The 22,675-nt window shown below is 35.1% G+C and overlaps 1 protein-coding gene across 3 annotated transcripts; it reads left to right on the forward strand.

Annotated features, from left to right (window-relative positions):
• Nucleotides 1–26: 26 nt before the first annotated feature.
• Nucleotides 27–18,072, forward strand: DAZL (deleted in azoospermia like). 3 transcript variants are annotated; one of them, XM_027582091.2, is made up of 11 exons: nt 27–258; nt 6,944–7,090; nt 7,369–7,460; nt 8,019–8,070; nt 8,496–8,559; nt 8,650–8,789; nt 10,186–10,257; nt 10,999–11,049; nt 12,159–12,272; nt 13,401–13,499; nt 16,103–18,072. In XM_027582091.2, exons 1-11 carry the CDS (start codon nt 256–258, stop codon nt 16,154–16,156), a joined length of 888 nt encoding a protein of 295 aa, XP_027437892.1. In that variant the 5' UTR covers nt 27–255; the 3' UTR covers nt 16,157–18,072. The 3 variants fall into 3 exon arrangements, with proteins under 3 accessions (XP_027437892.1, XP_027437893.1, XP_027437894.1); XM_027582093.2 differs by lacking the exon at nt 27–258 and adding an exon at nt 990–1,094; XM_027582092.2 differs by lacking the exon at nt 10,999–11,049.
• The last annotated feature ends 4,603 nt before the right edge of the window (nt 18,073–22,675 follow it).

Below are 22,675 nucleotides of genomic sequence, written 5' to 3' on the forward strand. Positions count from 1 at the left end.
ACGAGCCCCAGTACCCGGCGCCGGAGTCACCTCCGGGAGCCCCGCAGGCCACGCCTCAGTTCGCCAGCGCCCCTCAGCCTCGCCACTCGCCGCTCGCCATTGATTTTCCTTAGTCCTCTGATTTTTATCCCTTTGCCCAGTCGAAGCCAGGCAGCGCCACGAGCAGAGCCAACAGCAGCCCCAAGAGTGGTGCCAGAAGCGCAGCCTCCGCTCCTCCTCGAGCCCCATCAGCGGGAACTGCTAGCTGCCGCCATCATGGTGAGTTGAGGAGAAGGCCTGAAGGGCATACGCCGGGTTGGGTCCTCCCGGGTGGCGGAAACTCGGCTTTTCTAGCGCGGCGCAGAAGGGGTGGGCAGAAAGCAGGGGTCACCCCGCTTCCCTGTTCCTGGGTGCACCACAGACAAGGCCTGAGAGACGGCCCAGGGGGTGGAGGAGGGGCGGGATGCCCGCGGGTATCGCAGTGGGTGCGGCCCTGGGGACTCGCTGTGCCGCCCGCCGACCACGTGCAGGGTCGTGGCCTTCACGCCGCCCCGCCTGCCTCCCGCCGGCGCCGGCTGGGCTGTGGGGGCAGCCCGCGGGGTGGGCCGCCGGGACTCGGGGACCGGGGCGGGGGGGGGGGGGCACCGCGCGCCCGCCCCACCCCCACCCCACAGGCCTCCCTTCCCTCGCTTACCGTGTGGAGAGGAGGCGGCGCATCCTCCGCGAGATGGCGTCAGGCTGCCGCCTCCCGAACGTCCGCTGGCGCCGTCTCTCTGAGGAGTTTCCTTGGCTAGTAGTTCCTTCCTTCCCGGCCCACGGGTAGGGTGGGGGTGGACCAGGGGGGTGTTGGGGGCGGTGCGCTCACACGGGGAACCGGGCGGCGGGCCGGGACTGGAGAGCCTCGGTGGCGGCCCCTCGTGCTGACTTGGCGCTGAGGGCTCCCTCGTGCGGCGACGACAGGCGGAAAACTCGCCCGACGCCATTATTTCCGCACGAGGTCGGCCAGCCTGTGCTGCTGCGGGACCGTAGACCTGAGGAGTTGACAAGTTTTGTGTTTGAGGGGGACACTGGGGACGCTTTTTTCTCTCCAGATAAACCAGGAATTTCAACATAACGTACATACAGTAATACTTGCTCTTTGGGGCGTGTGTTTATGTGAGTTTGGGTAAATGTAGAGTTGATTCACCACGAGATGCAACTCTGAACACTTTTGACCAAACTTTACCTCACAGATGTATTATATACTGTGTGGATTTATAGTATGATCATTATTTTCCAATTTTAGAGCTAAAGGGAGGAAATTTATGTAGTTTATATTCCTATATATAAGTACTAAAATGAAAATGTATACGTATTATTCTGTAATATTTGTGTTATGTCGTTATCCATGTTACTAATTACTTAATCACTGAGTTACTATAAAAAGATTCTAGTATATTTTTGCTCTATGTTTTTATAGGAAAAGGGGGGAGATGCTAATACCCCCTTTTTTTTTCTGATTATAACTTACAGCTTATTAACTCATTTGAAAGTAATCACTGTAAGAAAACAAGTCCGTCCCAGCACCTCTAACTACTGGTCAGGTTATGCCTTTCCAGATTGTTTTTATGCATGTATTGCATGTAGATAGGTAAATTTATTTGTACCATGCCACATAATACTATTTTATTTTATATTCTATATTCTTCACCTAATGTATTGGACCTTATTTCAAAGATAAATTTTAAATGATTTCAAATATGTTAAGACTATAAGATTATATCATTACTTATTTTTATCAAGTTCCCTTATAATGAATACTTTTTCTGAATGAAACAATACTGTAGTAAGTATATGCAAATGTTTTGGCATGCTTATTCCAATAGTTCCTTGAAATTAATAGCCAGGAGTGGAAACAACTGGGTGAAAGGATTATGCCTATTTTATAACAATTTAAAATTTTATCTTTCCAAGTTACTCTTAATGGAATAGGTACTAGTATGTATTCCCACTATATGTAGAGTGATCTCTTCTCCACACTCTTCCCAGTGAGAGTTGTTATACTTTTTAAAGTTGCCAATCTGATAGCTGGAAAATATGTTTTGATGTGCTTTTTTTTTTTGATCATTAATGAAGTTCAAGTCATTAGCTTTCAAAATTTCTTTTTATAAATTCTGAATGCACCTTTATATTTAGATGTTTATCTTTTTTTAAGGATTTATAAGAACTCTGTTAATTCTTTGTCATTTACAGTGGTGATAAAGAGTTGCCTTTATTTCCTGATTTCAGCGGAAATGGCTGTTTCATTTTAAGTCCGATGTTAGCTTAAAATTACATCAACACAAGATTCTTCCCTTTTACGTAGGTTTCTAAAAATTAAAAAATGAATGCTATATTTTATAAAATGCTTTTTCAGTGGTGAGTTACAGTAATAGATTTCCTAAGAACGAACCATCCTTGAATTTTCAATATAAACTGTTCTTAATTGTATGTTTTTTATGTACTGCTGGAATTTTACAGCTCTGTGTTAGGGACAGAGGTGGACCATTTTGATAAGGTTTTGTTATTTAGGTGTTAGTTTTGTAAAATGTATTGAGTAATAACTCTTCTCCCCTCTTTCCTCTGGAATTTTTTTCAATTAAAGTGACTGAATTTTTAAGTCTTTGGTTCATTTAAGTGATCTCTACGCCCAGTGTGGAGCTCAAACTCACAACCCTGAGATCAAGAGTCAGGAACTCCACTGACTAAGCTAGCCAGGCACCCCTGAATTTTCTTTCTACTACACTCTGTCTTTTATCTACCATTGTTTCTGTCTTGGTGCCCTCCACATACACACAACTACACATGCGCAAATAATCTGTTTCTTTACAGTTTGAAAAAACTCGCAGTGAAACTGAGCTAAGAATCAAGTGTTCTTTCTTAAGATTGTTTTTTAAAATCGACATTTTTCCAGAAAGTTGGCCATTTCACCAAGGTTTCCAAATTTACTTCGAGAGTTTTTACGTAGCGTTCTCTTATAATCTGTGCTTATATCACCTTTTTCAAGACAAATGTGTATTTTTGCTTTCTTGCCCTTTTTCTTGCTTAGCTTTGTTTATTGTTTGGATTTCCCCCGCTAAGGGTCCACTCTTGTATTTACTTATGACGTTTTATTCTGCTTTTCATTTCCTATTTCCTTTTAGCTTTTCTCTTTATTAGCTACTTCTTCTGTGGATAGAACTCTGATGACTACAAATTAGACCTTTTTTGTAGTCGTTTATAGATAGATCTTAGTTTGCCTTGCATGTAGATAAAATAGTTGAATGAAATAATGTTAGCTGACAGCCCAGGAGCTTTAGTAATGATACAGGCTTTTTTCAGCTTTTAGTTATTTTTGTCATTTCATTATCCAAGTGTAACAGGGAATATATTACTGTAAATAGCAGTGATGAGAATTGTGTATATAATGGCCTCCAAGTTCCCCCCCCCTTAATATCCTAGCATTACTCATCTTAAAGCCCACCAACTCACTTGAAGGTATAATTAAGAGAAATAATTACTTATGTTAAATTTACCTTAAATTTATTTTCTGTATACTATTTTTTTTTTAAGATTTTATTTATTTATTTGACAGAGAGAGACAGCGAGAGAGGGAACACAAGCAGGGGAGTGGGAGAGGAAAGCAGGCTTCCCGCCAAGCAGAGAGCCCGATGCGGGGCTCGATCCCAGGACCCTGGGATTATGACCTGAGCCGAAGGCAGACGCTTAACGACTGAGCCACCCAGGCACCCCTATTTTCTGTATACTATTGATAGTTAAGATTAATACTTTAACACCAAAATTTTCTTTAACCTAAGCATTTATTTGTGGAGTATTTCTGGCAATAGTTTAAAAGTATTAAAGGTTGCTTATTGGTTGTGGATGTTGTATATATAAATTATAGTTATATGTAAATATACACATAGTAAAAGCTTAAAAATCCCTCATCAGTCTTGTTAAAATGGAGTACTTTGCTTACTTTGTTAGCTTTGAGTGCCCCCTGCTGGCTGAAGACTAAGACAGGATAGGGCCTTAAGATGTTAAGACATGAGTAAAATGATTTGATGACTATTACGTTTAATTTCTCAGTTAACCAAACTGAATTTGAATAAAGCAATCCCAAACCAAACGTCCTATAATATGTAATGGCCTTCCTCCCCACCCCCCCCCCCAAATTATTGCTTAGTGTCTCAAGTATCCATTTTACTTCTGTAAATCAAGTATGAGAATTACAACTTTGCTTTTCAATTCTGGACACACTCTCACAGGGTTTCTCAACCATGACTCTGTTCACATTTTGGGACAGGTAATTTGTTGTGGGAAGCTACTTTTGCAGCTTTATAGGATGTTTATAGGATGTTTCCTGTATCCTTGGCCTCTACCACCAGCTATAAGGAGTACCCCTTAGTTGTGACAACCAAAAATGTCCTTGGACCACAAAATCTCCCCTGGTTGAGAAATAATACATTATTATAATCCCTTATAATCTGGCACAGTTTTCTGGCCTGATGTTCTACAACTCCAAATTAAAATACATTCATCCATTGTGGTTCACACACAGATAATACTAAATAGTTGTCAAATAGAAAGCTATCCAAAGTTCATCCACAGATGAAGGGGAAATTGAGAAGGAGAAAAAGTCTTGAAGAATTTCAGAACCACTGTTTTGTTTTTTTTTGAACTTTTGAAAGAGCTAACTGAAAAGGATTGGTAAGTTGTTTATAGTGAAGGGAAATCTAGTCAGGTTTCAACAGTTCAAGATATCTGGCTTATGTAATGTAGTCCCACGTGGAAAAAACTAAAATTAGAAAACTAAAATCAAAAAAATGGAAAAACTTTAGAAAGAGGTTTTCGTACTATTTCATTGTATTGAAATACTATACTATAGTTACAGGAAAGAATTAGGAAGTACCCAAATAGAAACACATAAAAGTAAATACAGTTGACTCTTGAACAATGCAGGGGTTAGGAACGCTGACCCACCCTTCCTCCACACAAACTCAAAAGTCGGCATATAACTTTTGGCTCCCCCAAAACTTAAGTACTAGTAGCCTACTATTGACCGGAAGCCTTACTGATAACATAAACCATTGATAAACAAAATTTGCATGTTATATGGATTATATGCCATATTTTTACAATAAAATAAGCAAGAGAAAAATATTAAAATTATAAGGAAGAGAAAAATGCATTTACAGTACTGTACAGTATTTTTTAAAAAAACATCTGTGAATAAGTGGACCTGTACAATTCAAATCCATGTTTTCAAGGGTCAATTGTATATATACAAATTAATAGAGAAAAACTAAAACACATTTGGTGATTGGACAGTTTTGATTTCATCTCTAATTAGTATAACAATTTGTAGAATCTTATATTTACCAGTAACTTCTAGCATCTAACAAAATAGAAACTTTACCTACTTTAGTATTGTTACTAATTTCTATAAAAAGTACTGTGCTTGCCTTTTAAAAAACATGTGTTGGTTGGTTTTTTGACCTTGTTTTTCTCTGTGAGAGGAAGTATAATAGGTTTATCTCTCTTGCAGCCTTTTGTATTTCCCTCTTGGAATCAATAAGGATAAATGAACTTCATAAGTGAACTCCAAATAACTTCATAGTTCCTTGAAGTTCCAGTTGAAATTAGTTGTTAATTAATAAAGCATCTACAAAATAAATAGTAAAATCAGGAAAGAAACTTTTTAACCTATTGAAAATAAATTCAAGTAACAGGACACTAACTTATTTTGGCATACCACATTATACTTTACAAAATGAATTCACAGATGTTATCTGACTTCATTCTCAAGGCAATTTTCCCAGATACAAACAGCTGCTAAGTAAGTGGCTTATAATCTAGTAAGGGACGTGAACCTAGATCTCCTGACTAAATCAATTTTTGTTTCACTCTGCTATACTACTTTTCCAACATAAATATTACCAGTAAATTTTGATTCAGAAAAATTTACATTAATATTAGTATGGAAAGACTAGAGTTCTGAATCAGAATCCAGAAAAATAATGAGTTTCATGTGTGGGTCTCTTTATTTGAAAATATAGTATCATTTATTTCTATCAGTCTACTGTGAAAATTAGAATTATCAGTGGGACTGATTTGGTGTTATTGAAGAAGAAAATGTTATTTCAAAAGATGCTTTGAACACCCTAACACTAGAGGAAAAGATTATGAGCCTTTTTTAGCAGGAGCTATGATATGTGAGCAAATAATGTTTTCATGACCATTTCGAAAGTAAATGCATACTAATACATGGAGTATTTAATTATAAAATCCATGTTAATTTTGATAACTTAGAAAGGGGAGGCAAAACAAATTGGTTTAAATCTTTGATGTGTGTTTTTGATGCAGGTTTTTTAAAAGTTCATTTATATTTTTCAAAGATTTCCCATGCTTTTTAATAAGGTACTCAGTAAAGTGAAAATTTGCTTACTGGCATACAACAGGATGACTTTAATAACTATTTTTACAAATTTGAACTTTCCAGTTCACAAACTCAGTATAAAGTCAGTATTCTACTTTATGTAAGAGATGATGAGCAACACTGGTTTTAAGAAGGTACTATATTGTTTTGTTAAAATCTCATGCCGATCTATTCTTATTTTTATTTTTTTAATTTTTCTTTATTTTATTTTATTATTTTTGAGAGAGAGAGTGGGGTTAGGAAGGGGGAGAGAGAGAGAATCTTAAGCAGGCTCCACACCCAGCAAGGAGCTGACATGGGGCTCTATCTCACGACCCTGAGATCATGACCTTAACGGATTAAGCAACCCAGGTGCTCCAGTCTGATTATTTTTAATCTTAAGCCTGAACTGAGCTGTATTGTTGGCCAATTTACTATGAAAGTAATTTTTATGAAAAGATTTTGTATTTTAAATACAAAGATTTATTTCATATCATGTATGGTTTTTGCCTGAATGTCTAGTGATGATATCTACTTTACAAATTACAGTCTGCTGCAAATCCTGAGACTCCAAACTCAACCATCTCCAGAGAGGCCAGCACTCAATCCTCATCAGCTACAACCAGCCAAGGCTATGTTTTACCAGAAGGCAAAATCATGCCAAACACCGTTTTCGTTGGTGGAATTGATGTTAGGGTATTGTATTCCTATTTCATTTATTTAAAAAAAATATTTAGTGAATAATGGGGTTTGAGCCCTGTTGTAAACATAAAGTTTTTTGGAATTTCGTGCAGGTTTGGAATTGATTTTATGTTTAATAACCTATAGAGACTAAAAGTATCTTTGACAAAGATCTATGGGTGGTTTGGGGATACTTAGGGGAGATATTTCCACATCTTCAAATCTTCTTTATAGTATAATTGAAAATTTTGAATGCTGAATTTTTACTCTTAAAGTCAAATTCTTCTCCATAGATGGATGAAACCGAAATTAGAAGTTTCTTTGCTAGATATGGTTCAGTAAAAGAAGTGAAGATAATCACGGATCGAACTGGTGTGTCCAAAGGGTGAGTAAAACACGTTCAGTATGAAGATAAAATAACTGAGCTATAGTATCTATATAGAGCAACATACAAGAATTCAAAATTTGTGTTCTTACACTTGTATAAATTTGTTGCTTTGTTCCTTTCTTTCATATAAAGGATAACAGTTTGTTGTCATCTCTTCTATTTAGTCATTTTCACAGTGTATGTAAATATTTTCCATCTTCATTTATTTTACTTAAGTGGATTAATAAGTTTTATCAAAGAGTTTTTTTCTTCATGTATTATACCGTATCTTAAATTTTAACCATCTCGTGTTAGATAATAAATTCAGGTTCATAGATATGAATTTTCTGTTAACAAATGATGTCCCACACTACATTAATCTTCACATATTCTGACGTAGATCAGGGGAAGAAAATAAAAAGCAGTAATATTTATAGAGGATCGATCATGTACATCTAACAAATATTTATCTCAGTATATTCTTCATTCTTTATCACTTCTGTCAATTATTTCATGGAATATTAGAAGTTTTGTACTGTTATGCTGGTGATTTTTATACATTATTTGTCTTTCTAGCTATGGATTTGTTTCATTTTATAATGATGTGGATGTGCAGAAGATAGTAGAAGTAAGTAATCTTATGGCAAAGTCTCTTACTTAGCTTAATGATGCGATGTTTAGTGTTGTTTGAGTCCTGAATATATATAGCCTTGTATAAAATATAGAAATAAACTTCCTGTTTGAAATCCAAATCTAGAGTAATCTTATGTAACTTTTCAGACCTGTTTGTTTGTAATTGGACATCTGGCTTCATGAACTAGAGACAGGAAAGGTTTCAGACAGAGTGTAAAGGTTTTCGATCAAATTCCAAGACTCTATTCAACACTTGAGTGGTGAGGTTAAGATAGCTTCATGCTGATAAGTTTTGATTGGGTATGTTGTTACTATTGATCTTCTCTGATGGTAGAAATTTTAGAAGACCTGGGGTGTTTACCAAATTCTCGAAAGTAAAGACTGAATGTGATTGTAGTTTTCTTACTGTTTTATTTTCAGTCACAGATAAATTTCCATGGTAAAAAGCTGAAACTGGGACCTGCAATCAGGAAACAGAATTTATGTGAGTAAAGAGAAGAGTTGTTCTTTTTGACATGTATAACTTTTCAGAAAACTAAAAGTGGGCTTTGTTTTCATTTTATTCTTTAAAAAGGTGCTTATCATGTGCAGCCTCGTCCTTTGGTTTTTAATCCTCCTCCACCACCACAGTTTCAGAGTGTGTGGAGTAATCCAAACACTGAAACTTATATGCAGCCTCCAACCGTGATGAATCCTATAACTCAGTATGTTCAGGTAAGAATTACCTACATTCTTCTTCATTTTTCTTTTTTTAAATGGTATTGGAGATTTTATTGATGGGGGGTACCTTGAAAATAAGCCAGTCTCAGCTTTTACTCTCTGTGAAATAAGACGTTGTGGAATTTCCATAATAAGTGATAATACTCTCTGTTTGAATATTTTGAGTGATGGGAAGGAAATCTGTTACTTTTGTTAGAAATTGTTTGTTCTTAGTTTTGTTTCTGTGCCAAGCTAAAATCTGTTTCTATATGGTTTGTAAACCTTTATCTTAGAATTGACCTCTGTAGCCACATAGAACATACTCATCCATTTTCCCCACCACGTGGGAACTCCTAAAATATTTGAAGGCAGCTTTTCTTATGTGTTTGCCTGGTTTATTCTCTTAAGTTTGGCAATTCTAGTTATTCTTCATCTGCAGTGATTTTCAGATGCCTTCTTATACAGACTCCTGACTTCTGGGTGTATTCTGGTTCTAGAATGGATAGGTTTCTGAAGACAACTATATTTGTAAATTCTATGAGTTTCTGGCATATAATTTGTTTGGTCCTGGTTTCTTTAATATTTGAAATGGGATTTGGAATACTTACTATCTCCTATTGATGCTTGAATAACAGTGATTTTTTTCTTTACTTTTTTTCAGTTTAAAAGACATTGTAGGAAAAGAGAAATAGTAATGAAGTAGTTCTGTAGTGTCTCTCATTTGTTTACATTTCCCATCTATCTGAAATGTAGGGTATATATTTGTTATTTTTCTTGCTTTAAACATGGTTAGAAAATCCCTACTTGTTCCTAACACTTACTGTGAGGTATTACTTACTTTGGTCTATTCATGTATATATTACATAGACGATTTCAATCAATAAATATTGAAAGATGTAAGGCATTCTATTGTTTTTTTTTTCAGTTTTAGGTTAAATACGGTCTTTAACTTGTAGAAATGAAATACAGAAAGCCATAAAGTGTGTAGGAGGACTACACACTAACTACACATTACCCCAAAGGAATACAAAATCGCTTGAAAATGTATTAACAAAGAAATAACAGATGTATTAATATAACTTTAACATGGGAATCTATTCTAATAGAGCTTTATCACCAGAATAAGGAAGAAACTTCCTAGTGGGGATAAATATACATGTAAGATAAACATAGATGGACAAAGTCAGTCACTTCCTCATTTATCTCTTCCTCCTCCCCACCCAAAAGACTAACATTTGACAAAGAATTTTTCTTTATGAGGCCAATCAACTCCCAATAGAATTCTGCATTTGTGTGTAGAAAAAATAAGATTTCTTTGTTTTCATATTTTGGTTGTATTAAGAATAATACTTTTTTTAATTTTTAAGAATTTTCCTTGTTAATGCATTTTTTCTATAAACTTTATTCTTAGACATATCCTCCTTATCCAAGTTCACCTGTTCAAGTCATCACTGGATATCAACTGCCTGTATATAATTATCAGGTAATTTAAGAGGGAACAGCATGATTTACTTTGGAATATTATTGAGGCCTTTATTCATATAAATTTCTCTAATAGTTTGTTATTTAAACTAGTTGTGCTTAAAATAAGGAAAAAAAGTTAGAATTATAGGACCTTTAATTATTTAGAAAAAAAGGAACACTATTTTGACGGGAATATCCTTAACACAAAGTTTTCTCTTGTGCTGTCTTATAAGATGTGCTCCTCTTCTATATTTCAACATATATTCTTCCATCCTTGCTGTCTAATAGCTGAAATGTCCTGACTTTTACAAGTTTTTCTAGTGGGATAGGTCAAAATAAAATGATTACTCAATTCTTAGAGCATTGAATTCCAATTATATTTGGTAGTGTTTATTTTAGCTGACTACCACAAGGTAGTAGTTCTCTGAATTTCTCCCATAGATATGAGCATATCTGTAACCCATGACCGTTATCTATGGTGATAAATTCAAAGAACTATTTTTTTTTATTTTTTCTGAAAGCCAACACAGAAAATTGAGAAAAAGTTAGGGTTTATATATGAAAGTAACAAACCCTCAGGTATTAGAAACATAAAGTACTTATTTCTTCCATTATGTTTCTTTTACTACAAGTTCAAGAATCCAGCTTGATAAATACCTCAACATTGTCTTTCGTGTTTGTGAAAATATATAGAAATGGTTAACTAATTGTGACTGCCTTTCTCTCTCTCTCTCTCTTTTTTAATTTTTTTATTTTTAAGATGCCACCACAGTGGCCTGCTGGAGAACAAAGGAGTTATGTTATACCCCCGGTAAGGTGAATTAGCCAAACATATACTTCCTTTTAGCCAAACATATACTTCCTTTTTTTATATGTGTGTATATATATATATATATATATATACACATACATGTATATGTGTGTGTATATGTATATGTATTTATTATATTTATGTATTCATTTATTCATTTATTTCTTCATTTATTTATGGAGAGGGAGAGAGAATGGAAGGGAGGGGCAGAGGGAGAGGGGAAGAGAAACTTAAGCAGGCTCCATGCCCAGTGCAGAGCCAGATGCGGGCCTTGGTCTCACAACCCCGAGATCATGACCCAAGCCAAAATCAAGAGTCGGACACTTAATGGACTGAGACACCCAGGCACCTCTTCCTTTTCCTTATTTTAAAATATTTTCTTATTTTAACTGTTAAATGTTTCTTGGCCTTTTGCCATCTCATGTATGCCTAGACATATTTTTAAATTCCCTTTCACATTATGTGTTGTTTTAGTAATTTCTTGTCAACCCAAGTATATTCTTCCATGTGAGAATCTGTGCTTTTCGTTTCTCAGATTGTTCTTACATGTTTAAGCCAGTGGCTGCTCTGCATATAATAGGTGCTAAATTACATATAATCCAAGAAAGCTAGTATTAATACCTATACTAATTCTAATTCAGTGAATTTGGAATTAGTACTGAAACTGTCTCTAGTTTTCTACCCATAAAAAAATCTGTTGAAGAGAAGCAAATGTTTCGCTGTTAATACTGTTATATAAGAAATAAAACAAAAGAGGCTGTTACCTCTGAAACTCTTGAGCCTTTACCTTTTATCAGGATTGGACCTTTGAATGATGTAACATGAGTTAAAATTCTCAGGCACTGGGAAATTCTCATTCTATTACTACATGTTGGAGTTTCTTAGAGCTCTTCTAATATGATTTTGTTGAAGTTTAGAAGACTTCTCAAATAAAAGACTGCCTTAGTGCATTTCAGCTATTCAGTTGAAAGTTTCTGAAATAATATAAATTGAACTTCAACACAATCCATATTTTAAATGCTCAGTATAAGCTCACCCATTTTGAAGAATAGATTGTTTAGAAATGTATCTAATGTACATCTCTTTAATTACACTTTTTCATAATGTAGGCTTATACTGCTGTTAACTACCACTGTAATGAAGTTGATCCAGGAGCTGAAGTTTTGCAAAGTGAATGTTCAGTTCATGAAGCTACTCCATCCTCAGGAAATGGCCCACAAAAGGCAAACATCTAATTTTGTTCATTGATATTTATATTTTCACAATTATTTTTTGAAGTTTTAATAATGGCCCTTTGAGATGCAAGCATCTTTTTTTCAAATTTAAATATGGAAGCCAAAAATTACAGAGCTTAAGTAACTAATAATTTGGGAGTTTTTATAAAAGTTGGTGAAATTTCAGGTACTCCCAAGCTTTCAGTATTTACATATAGTTTCTGATTCAGTAGTTTTCACTCTTAATATTTTCATTGTGTTTAAAACCATACTTTAATAACTATTAACATAATTTGGTAGAATACAGTAGACAGGTAGGTTTTCTCAAGAATCCTCTCTTCAAAAGAGAGATTTGTATGAATTATACCTATCTTTTTTTTTTTACCCGTTTAAACATTTACTTAGCTAAAGAATAATATACAGTTGTTCGTGGTATTCTCTCTATAACATTATATACAGTAGCTTCATAACAGTATATATAGCTCTCAAGAGTGGTGGAGTCACTAGTGATAACTGAAATAAGTGGAGTTGCTTCTTCTTTTTTAATCATTAGAACAAATTCCTTTACTAACAGTGTTGTCTTCAGTGCTCCTATGTTTTTCTTGAGTAGGTGGGAATGTGGAAGTAGTTGATGTAATGAGAATGTATGTAATAACATTGAAGGTTTCCCATTGGATTGTGTGAACTTTGTCCTTGTGTTTCTCAGTGGAAGAAAATGTTGAGAACTACTCAACTTAGAGTAAAAAAAAATCCTTGATTTGAGTGATGATTAGAATAGTTATAATTATATCAGGTTTTATCTTGGATAGTTTTTCTTGGAATGTTTAAGTTCACTGTTTCTTATCTAGCAGGAAAAATTAAAGAGCCTTAAGCAAATATCTGAGGGTTTTACTAACTTGAGCTTTACAACCAGTACTCTATCACTAAGATTCTAAAATATTTTTAAAATTTGACAAAAAGTTACATATTAAGTGACATGTAATGAATTACATGAAAATGTAATAATATATTGTGAATTACATATATAGTATTTTATGGATTATATAAGAATTCTTTAGAAAAAAGTACATGTATTCAACTTTCTTTAAAAAGCTTGTTAAAGTGAGTACGGAAAATCTTTTTTTTTTTTCCTTTCAGAAATCTGTGGACAGAAGCATACAGACTGTGGTATCTTGTCTGTTTAATCCAGAGAACAGACTGAGAAACTCTATTGTTACTCAAGATGACTACTTCAAGGTATGAAAGGAATAGTATACAGGATAAAAAGCGTATTTGTCAGCTATGAAGCATCTATTTTTCTGTGGTATATACATTTGAGATTACATAGAGCATTTAATTGAACTCTTGGCATTTGTAACTCAGAAAACCTCTGTGAGTGAGTTTTACTTGGCTATTTTATGCTGCTCAAACCTTGATATAGTGTAGTTTGTCCTTAGGGAAGAAACCTTTAGCAGAAGCTTATAATTGAAAAGGTTGTGAAAGAAGAGAGTTGAAAGAGAATATTGGCTTGACCAAATGGAAAAAGAGGAAATTTTAGGTACACAAAGCAGAACATACCTTGGAGATACCTCAGGTTCAGTTTCATACCACTGTCATAAGGCGATTATGCAATAAAGTAAGTTAAATGAATTTTTTTGTTTCCCAGTACATATAAAAGTTATGTTTACACTGTACTGTAGTCTGTGAAGCGTGCAATAGCATTATATCTAAAGAAACAGTATATGTACCTTAATTAAAATACACGTTATTGCCAAAAACTGTCATCTGAGCTTTCAGCAAATCAGAATCACTGACCACAGATCACCATAACAAATAACAATAATAATGATAAAGTGTGAAATATTAAGAGAATTACCAAAATGTAACAGAGACACAAAGGGAGCAATTGTGTGGAGAAAATGGTGCCAGTAGACTTTCAAGTCACTCTAATGGGGGAGGAATATTGTACAAAGGAAAGTTTTTTTTTTTATAATAACAGGTTCATTGAGATGTAATCCACATACCATACAGTAAGCCCATTTAAAAAAAATTCCATTTTTTAGTGTATTCACAGAATTGCACAATCATGACCACAATCAATTTTAGAATGTTTTAATCACCCCTTAAGCCATTAACGGTCACTCTTTATTTCCCAAGTCCTCTACCCCTAGGGAACTACTAACCTACTTTTTTTTAATAAAGGTTTTCCTATTCTGTACACTTCATATAAATAGAATAATATAATATGTGACCTTTTGTGACTGGCTTCTTTCACTTAGCATAATGTTTTTAAGGTTCATCAATGTTACAGTGTGTATCAGTACTTCATTTCTTTTTATTTATGGATATACCACCCTTTGTTTATTGATTACTTGATAGACAATTTGGGTTGTTTCCACTTTCTAACTCTGATGAGTAATGCTGTGAACATTCATGGACAAGTTATTCTATGGACCTATGCTTTTATCTATATACCTGGGAATGGAATTGCTGAGTAATAGTAACTATGTTTAACCCTTTGAGAAATTGCTAGAATTTTTCCAAAATGACTACAGCATTTTATATTCAAAGGGAAGTTTTTAACCATTGTTTTGTGTCTTAAAACAGGGAAAGGAGAATAGCTTTTTTCTATCTATGAACGGACATGGGATGAAACTTACAGCCTTTTTAAAGGGTATACTAAGAACTTCTATTTAATGCAGAAGAGTAGAGCCATAACAGCATTAAGTTCTTACCATCTTCTCAACAGGAAGTAAAACACATTCATTTAAAGTTTTGACATTTGATCTCTTATTTCATTATACATAGTATAATTTAAAAGGAAAGAACTAGGATTGTATGGCAGCCTCCCTTGCCCAAAGTTCTGAAGGTTAAATAGGTAGTACTTAAATGATTTGTTTGCAAAGCATAAAGTATCTCTAAACTTGAGTTTTCACCTGGTATTAGGCAAAAACCTTACTTTGAACCTTCAGTTTTCTGTTCTTCTGGGCTAGGAGTCAAAAGTTGGTAGTCTGAAGTTGTCTGGTATCTAGACCTACTTTGATTAACAGATGGTATTGTTGTTGTCCCATCCTACCTGACTTGAGTTTGTGACCACTTTTCTGGGCTTTAACCTAAATAGGATATTATCCTGTTGACAGATTGCAAAATTTCCAGAAGCCACTCTTCTTTATATGACAACTGAATTTAATCTCTAGGAAAAGGGCACAGTTAAGCTCTTAGAGAAAAGAAAATACCATTGTGTTATTACTAGTTCACTCAGCTCCATTCCTTTTTGTAAGGCCTTACTTCCTAATTTCTGCACATCTGCAGGCAACATTAAGTGAAAGGAAATTTTACATAAATTTTTTATTTATCTCTCCATTTCCTGAAGAATGATATATCTTCATCACGGGTTAAGTATATGTCTTTAAATATGCCAAGATTTTTATTTTTTAACCTAAAAGCGTAGCATTTCAGTTTGAAGTGGAATGCTGTACTCAAGCTGTGATTTCTACCAGATGCACTCTGTTAGTAAAAACCGTACTTTTAAATATTACATATGTTTTCCACCAGCTGTCTTTGGGGGCATCACTGCCAAATCATTAATTAAGAATCTTCATGAAATGACACTGACTCCAAGTCTTCTGTTTCTGAGTTTACTGAGATTTCTTTTTAAATTGTCGAATAAAACTTGTCATTGGTACATTTGTTACCTTAAAGTTCAGGAATGCTTCCCAGAAAGGATCACTTTTCTCTTGTTATTTATAGTTTTTTTAAACCGAGAATAAATGCTTTAAGTATTTTGCAACTATCTTTGGTCATAGTGACAATACAAAATTTTCAATGAAGTAAAAAAGGACTGTTTCTGTCTTTTCTAGGATAAAAGAGTACATCACTTTAGAAGAAGTCGAGCAGTGCTTAAATCTGTTTGATTCTTTCTGCTAACTTTCTAGTCTCATGGGAAGTTGCTGGTTTTGAATATTAAGAAGAGACTGAAAGTTTTCACTCTTATAGAAATTTAATTCTGAATTTTGATAACTCACACTCAGACTTTCTTACATAAGTTGTATTAGATTGCCTAGTTTTATTTTACATTGAAACTGTTCTTCATTAGATGTTTATTTAGAAACTAGTTCTGTGTTCAATATATAGTTGAAAGTAAAAAATAATTGAGACTGAAAGGGATAACTTTAACATTTATCTGTAAGGATTTTTTTTTTAATTGAAATTGACATTTTAGGAGTTTAAAAGCAATTGCTGATTTTCAGGAAATTAGAAAACCTATTTTGAAAGGTCAGAATTTTGATAGTTTGAATTCAAGCATTTCACTTCTCCAACAGTATCTGTGAACAGCACAATATTTACAGTATTGTTCTTTACATTTATGATTTGTCTCAAAATTTACCACAAAAGCAGAGTTTTTAAAACTGTATTTTTAATCAGTGGAACTCAATATTTGGTTAGCTTTATTGAAGTCTTCCTTGCTAAACCCAGTAAGAGATTCTAAACAAACAGTCCAATCAGTGGGTCTTACGTTTATTAGTTCAAAGTACTTGTCTTTTATCTAGAATCCACACATAGATATCCTATTTGATTGGGATGGTAATTAGGATAACTAAAATTCTGGGCCTAATTTTTTTAAAAAATTCAAAACAAACTAAACTAAGTACATAAGCTTCTCAGTGAGTTACCATTCTCCTTTTATCTTTTAATTTTTTTCCTTGAAATGCTAAACTCAATGGCTGTATCTTAAATTGTGCAAAATACTGGTATTAAAGAATCCTGAAACTTTTTTTTATGTCACTTAAAGGTTAATCAGAGTATCTGAAAGGAATTGTTTTTATAAAAAACATTAAAATATTAGTTATTTGTTAAAGAGCAAATAGATTTTATTTCTGCTTGTCAGCCTATTTCCTTTTTTTAAAGTAAAATATGTTTAGAAGAGTCAAAGTAGTTGTGGTGTTTTAAATCCACTAATGTTGCAAATATATCTAGAATATACTAGGACAGAGTTAATCATTTCTAGATTAGCTAGTCTCCTTGTTAGATGTTGTAAATTGTGACAGACAACTAGAGCCCTAGAGCCCCTTTGCTGTCCCTACAGTCTTGATTTTCCAGTCCTGTAGCACCATTCTTCGAGGAGGTTTGCTCCTCGAACAGGTAATGTAAAGATGATTAGTAGCAACATGAACAGTTTGAGGGCTAAGCCTTGAAAAGGTGGCAATAGGATAAAACCTTTCTAAGGAAAACACTGTATCAGCATCATTTGACCTGCCATGAAAATGAGTTTAAAGTGGCTTCCTGGCCTTTCTTTCATTGGTCCCTTCACTAAAAACATGGAGACTCCATTTAGCCCTAATGTAAGGCAGCTACCATGGGTCATATCATCAGTCCCCACGGTTGTCTTATAATCCCTAATAATTTTTAATCTGAATCTGAAGGGAAGAGTCTTTTAACTTAAAGATCCCCAAGAGGGCTTTCTTATGCCTCAGAATTTGAAAGTGTCCTGATATTTGTCCTTTAAAAAATTCTCTGTACTTTTTTTGTGGGTGTGCTATAACATTCTTACATGTATCATTCTGTGATTAAATTTCCACGTTACTCTAAATGATACCTAAATTTGAAAGAGCCAGTTCTAATTATCCCAATGTGACCTTAAGAAAAGAGAATAAACTTCGTTTTTCTGCTTTTTTGTTGGACTGAAGTATTTAAAAGAGTAAGATAGAAATAAGAGACAAAGTCCTGAACCTTTCAAAATGGAAAATTAATTTTAAAACTTGTATGTTCCTATTACCTATTGTTGAAACTGTCTTTGTATAGATGAATAAACAAATAAAGAAACTTTTTTCCCCAAAAGCATTTTAAACCTACTTATTCATGTCATATTATCTAAAGAGATGGTGGCGATTTGGGTGGGTAGTGATGTGACAATGTTTAGATCTTTAAAATTCAAAAGTGTAAATACTGTTCAATTTATTAATCTGATGGAGTTAGTTTATGAAATCAAATCTTGGTACATTGCATTTTATTGCTTTCTCTTATGCAATTAAAGAGATAGGTTTTCATGAGAAAATAATCCCTCTTAGGTTGAGTTGGAAATGGTTAATGGGTTCCAGTGCCATGCATTAACAGAGCAGTGCCTAGTGGGAATGCTGGTGAGTCATATGTTACTGTAGTTTCATGGCAAGGTCCCACTCATTTTGGACTCTCTATATAAATATTTTGTCTACTTCATATTTTGGACCTCACCTCTGTGACCCTTATTTGGGAGTATTGCAGTTGTCAATGATAGAGCTTAATTTTTTCATATTGTATGTACTTCATATGAGGATATATCCAAAAGATCATTACTTACCACCTCTTCCAGTTCAAGCTCCGCTACTCCAAGTTCTATAAACTGAGGCCAGAGGAGAGGAAATTCTCCCCTTTGGACAATCCTATGCTATCTTTCATGACTGACTCATTATTAGAAAAATGGATATTAGGTTTTTCTAAAAAAAACACAATGCCTTCTGAATCACCAAAGATTAAGTTCTGATATTTAAAGTATAATAAATTGCTGAGGATTAGTAACCTTGAAATGTATGTGTGTATGTATGTGTACGTACAAAAATATATACTGACCATTTATTTTCCAGAATATTTGATTAGCCCTGACCAAGCTAAATAACAGTGTATAATATTTTGGGACCCTAAAATTAGACTATATCCTAAACAGTTGTTTTAAACCTGCTTGATACTTTAAGCATATTTGCAAGTTGAGGATTACCTCAAAATTCTCAACACAAAACCAAGTCTTTGGGATTGAAAAAGAAATTTCATATGGTACTTTTTTTTTTTGTAAAATGTTGCAAGTTATGATAAAATCAAGTGATGCCAAAAAGGTTGGTCAGCCCTGTAAGAAGTATATTGTGTGCTTTTTCCCTCCTGAGAACATATAACCTTTGTATTGTTTAAAATAACTATTTAATATTGATTAGCATACTTAAACTACAAGGAATTTGTTGACTTTCAAAAATAATACTCCATAGCAGTTCCTTGTAGTTGTAAAGCCCTCTATCCACTTTCCTAAAATTCTCTTGGTTGTCTTTAAAGGTAAATTCATAAAAATGGGCTGCCACATTGCTTAATCGTCTTGCCTGCTTTCATTACTGTCGTTTGAGGGTAATAAGGAGCAGCAGCGATAAGGCAGTGTGCCACTCTGCTTTCGAAAAGATGGCAGTAGAGAGGTGGGGGACCATAAGGGGGAGAAAAGCGGCAGTGTTTTCCATTGACCAAGTCTTGCGAATAGGCCCAGCTGTTGAGTATGATCATTTGGAATCCCTGAAACACTTCTTCTAGATGAGCATTGCTCCTGTACATATTTTGATAACTGTATAATCTAGCTCTTCCCGACATTATGTGTAATACGTCTCTGTGTGTAACTGAACCTTTTTGAGCAATTCCTCACCACCCATCATCAAAGACTGAGTTTTCCATCTGTAGGCCGTACGTTTGGTAGTAGAAAACAATAAACATAAGAAGTTCAAACTATAAACATGCGTTTTTGAATGCTCATGCAAAATATTCAATCTGCATAGCAAAGAAATGATAGGTAATTCTGCATTGCATTTAGAGTTAAAAACATCTGTCCAATATGGCTGTAGCTGTGGGCCAATCCCACGGAAGTGCAAAAAATTGTCTCGATACAGAAGTTGAAACTAGCACTGTACAATTAAGCTCTACGGTAGCTATATTTTATGTTTTTAACTGGTCTGAAACAGAAACTTTTCCACTTAGTCTCTAGTTCATTTTCCCAAGGCACATGGAGGCTTTGTATCTTACGTGCACCTCCATTAAGGCTGCGTGCCAGGAATATGCCTTTTCCCACATAAAATTCCCAGGTACCAGTTCAGTTAAGTCTTTAACAATAGAACAAATGCTTGCGTAACTGGGATATTGGGGTCGTGAAAGCTCTTTATAAATTTGAAGCAGTAGAAACATTTCATGCATTTCAGAAAGTTGGAAGTTTTATAATCCTTAATCAGTTCTTTTTTACATAAAACAAGTCTAGCAAAAGTACATTAAGGTGTTCTAATCATATTTATTGTCTTTCCCCAAAATAAAATGAATAGAAACACTCTGTTCTGGCTCAGTCTTGGGTGAAACTATTTACTGCAGAAGAAAAGCAGGGTTGACAAGTCAATGGATCTTTACTTGTATAGCCACATCAACTGTTTACAGTTGGGCTGGTCCCCTTTGCCCTTACACACTTGTAAAAAATGTTTAATATTACCAATCTACCACCATCTCCCCCCCCCCCCCGCCCAGAATAAATGGCTAGACTAATGGGAATGGAGAGAAATAATTTAAAATGCAGAGGCCATTTTGTCTTTGTTTTTGCCTAAGCTGATCCCCTACCTTGTGTTTAGTTGCTTCACAGTGTGAGTAAAATCTGGAGACACTATTTAAATAATACACCTGCTAAATGAGAACTACTGCATTTTTTCTTAACATAGTATGGTTGCTGTTCATCATTCTGGTTGGTGGTATGTCAGTCTTTGACAAAATAAAAACCTGTACACTCACTTTCCAAGGTTAGATCTATAATTAGAACAACCCTGTATTTGATGGGGCAATTTTCCTCAATGATACCAATCAGGAAAGTCAAGAACATCAGAACCATCATCTGGGGTGCATTTCAGAGGATCTTAATCTCAGATGCTCTTATTCTGTAGGCCTGGGCTCAGAAATCGGTATTTTTACTATGTCCTGCAGGGGATTCTGATCTCTGCAATACTCACTTTGAGGAATACTGCCCCAGATGAAGATCTCTCAGTATATATCATCTCAGGCTACCTCTAACTTTGGGATAGTTAGATTTGGAGACCAACTCTGTTAGGTCCATTTTGACTCCTTCATAAATGATTTTGTTGGCATAATTCATCTTTTCCTGCCAAGCCTGTGCTCAGATGTGCCAGTTGTCCACACGCAAGGGAGACTCACGAATAAGCTGAAAAGTGGATTGAATGAGGTCTGAAAGCCAAGGCATGTGGCCAAAAATGAATGGTAAGACGGAAGAGGGAATGACTGCAGAAGAAAAGCTGGATTCTGAGTCCAAGTGCAGATAAGCCAAGGGTATGGACCTAGGGCTCAGCTGGGAAGGGGCAGAGTGCACATTAAGGAGGCAGAGATAACCATACTTGCCTCCTGGAGGGAGGAACTCTACCTTTGGCCCACTTGGAAAATTTTTTAGAGAAGCATGGCCTGTCATTGCTTCCTTTCCTACCTTGGAATTAATATCTCTCATCCTTAAGAATATTAATAACAAATGAATATTATTTTGTTTTTTAGATGCTAGAAGCATGCATACTTTATTTTTTCTCAATTATTTTTTTGCCATTTTAAAAAATTCAAATTCAATTAACATATAATGTATTATTAGTTTCAGAGGTTGAATTCAGTGATTCATCCATCTTCTATAACACCCAGTGCTCATTACATCACATGCCCTCCTTAATGTCCCATCACCCAGTTACCCTATCCCCCCACCTCTCCCCTTCAGCAACCCTGTTTGTTTCCGATGATTAAGAGTCTCTTATGGTTTGTCTCCCTCTCTGATTTCGTCTTGCTTCCTTCCCCTATGCTCCTCTGTTTTGTTTCTTAAATTCCACATATGAGTGAAATATAATTGTCTTTCTCTGATTGACTTATCTTGCTTGGCATAATACCCACTAGTTCCATCCATGTCATTGCAAACGGTAAGATTTTATTTTTTTGACGGCCAAGTAATATTCCATTATGTGTGTGTGTGTGTGTGTGTCTGTGTGTATACCACATGTTTTTTATCCATTCATCTGTCGATGGACATCTGGGCTCTTTCCATAGTTTGGCTATTGTGGACACTGCTGCTATAAACATTGGGGTGCACATACCCCTTCAGATCACTACATTTGTATCTTTGGGGTAAATACCCAGTAGTGCAATTGCTGGGTAGTACGGTAGCTCTTTTCAACTTTCTGGGGAATCTTCATACTGTTTTTCAGAGTGACTGCACAGCTTGCATTCCCACCAACAGCATAGGAGGGTTCCCCTTTCTCTGCATCCTCGCCAACATCTATTGTTTCCTGAGTTGTTAATTTTAGCCATTCTGACTGGTGTGAGGTGGTATCTCTGTGGTTTTGATTTGTATTTTCCTGATGCTAAGTGATGTTGAGCATTTTTTCATGGTCTGTTGGCCATTTAGATGACTTCTTTGGAGAAATGTCTGTTCACGTCTTCTGCCCATTTCTTGATTGGATTATTTGTTCTTTGGGGTGTTGAGTTTGGTAAGTTCTTTATAGATTTTGGATACTAGCCTTTTATCTGATAATGTCATTTGCAAATATCTTTGCCCATTCTGTCGGTTGTCTTTTGGTTTTGTTGACTGTTTCCTTCGTTGTGCAAAAGCTTTTTATCCTGATGAAGTCCTA

Source organism: Zalophus californianus, chromosome 1 (assembly GCF_009762305.2).
Source record: "Zalophus californianus isolate mZalCal1 chromosome 1, mZalCal1.pri.v2, whole genome shotgun sequence".
Taxonomy (NCBI): domain Eukaryota; kingdom Metazoa; phylum Chordata; class Mammalia; order Carnivora; family Otariidae; genus Zalophus; species Zalophus californianus.

What these genes read in the sequence shown, in the direction of transcription:
- DAZL (XM_027582091.2), top strand. An exon ending in CGAACTGGTGTGTCCAAAGG is followed by an intron (nt 7,461 to 8,018) that starts GTGAGTAAAACA and finishes TTGTCTTTCTAG; the next exon opens with CTATGGATTTGTTTCATTTT. An exon ending in CTATAACTCAGTATGTTCAG is followed by an intron (nt 8,790 to 10,185) that starts GTAAGAATTACC and finishes CTTTATTCTTAG; the next exon opens with ACATATCCTCCTTATCCAAG.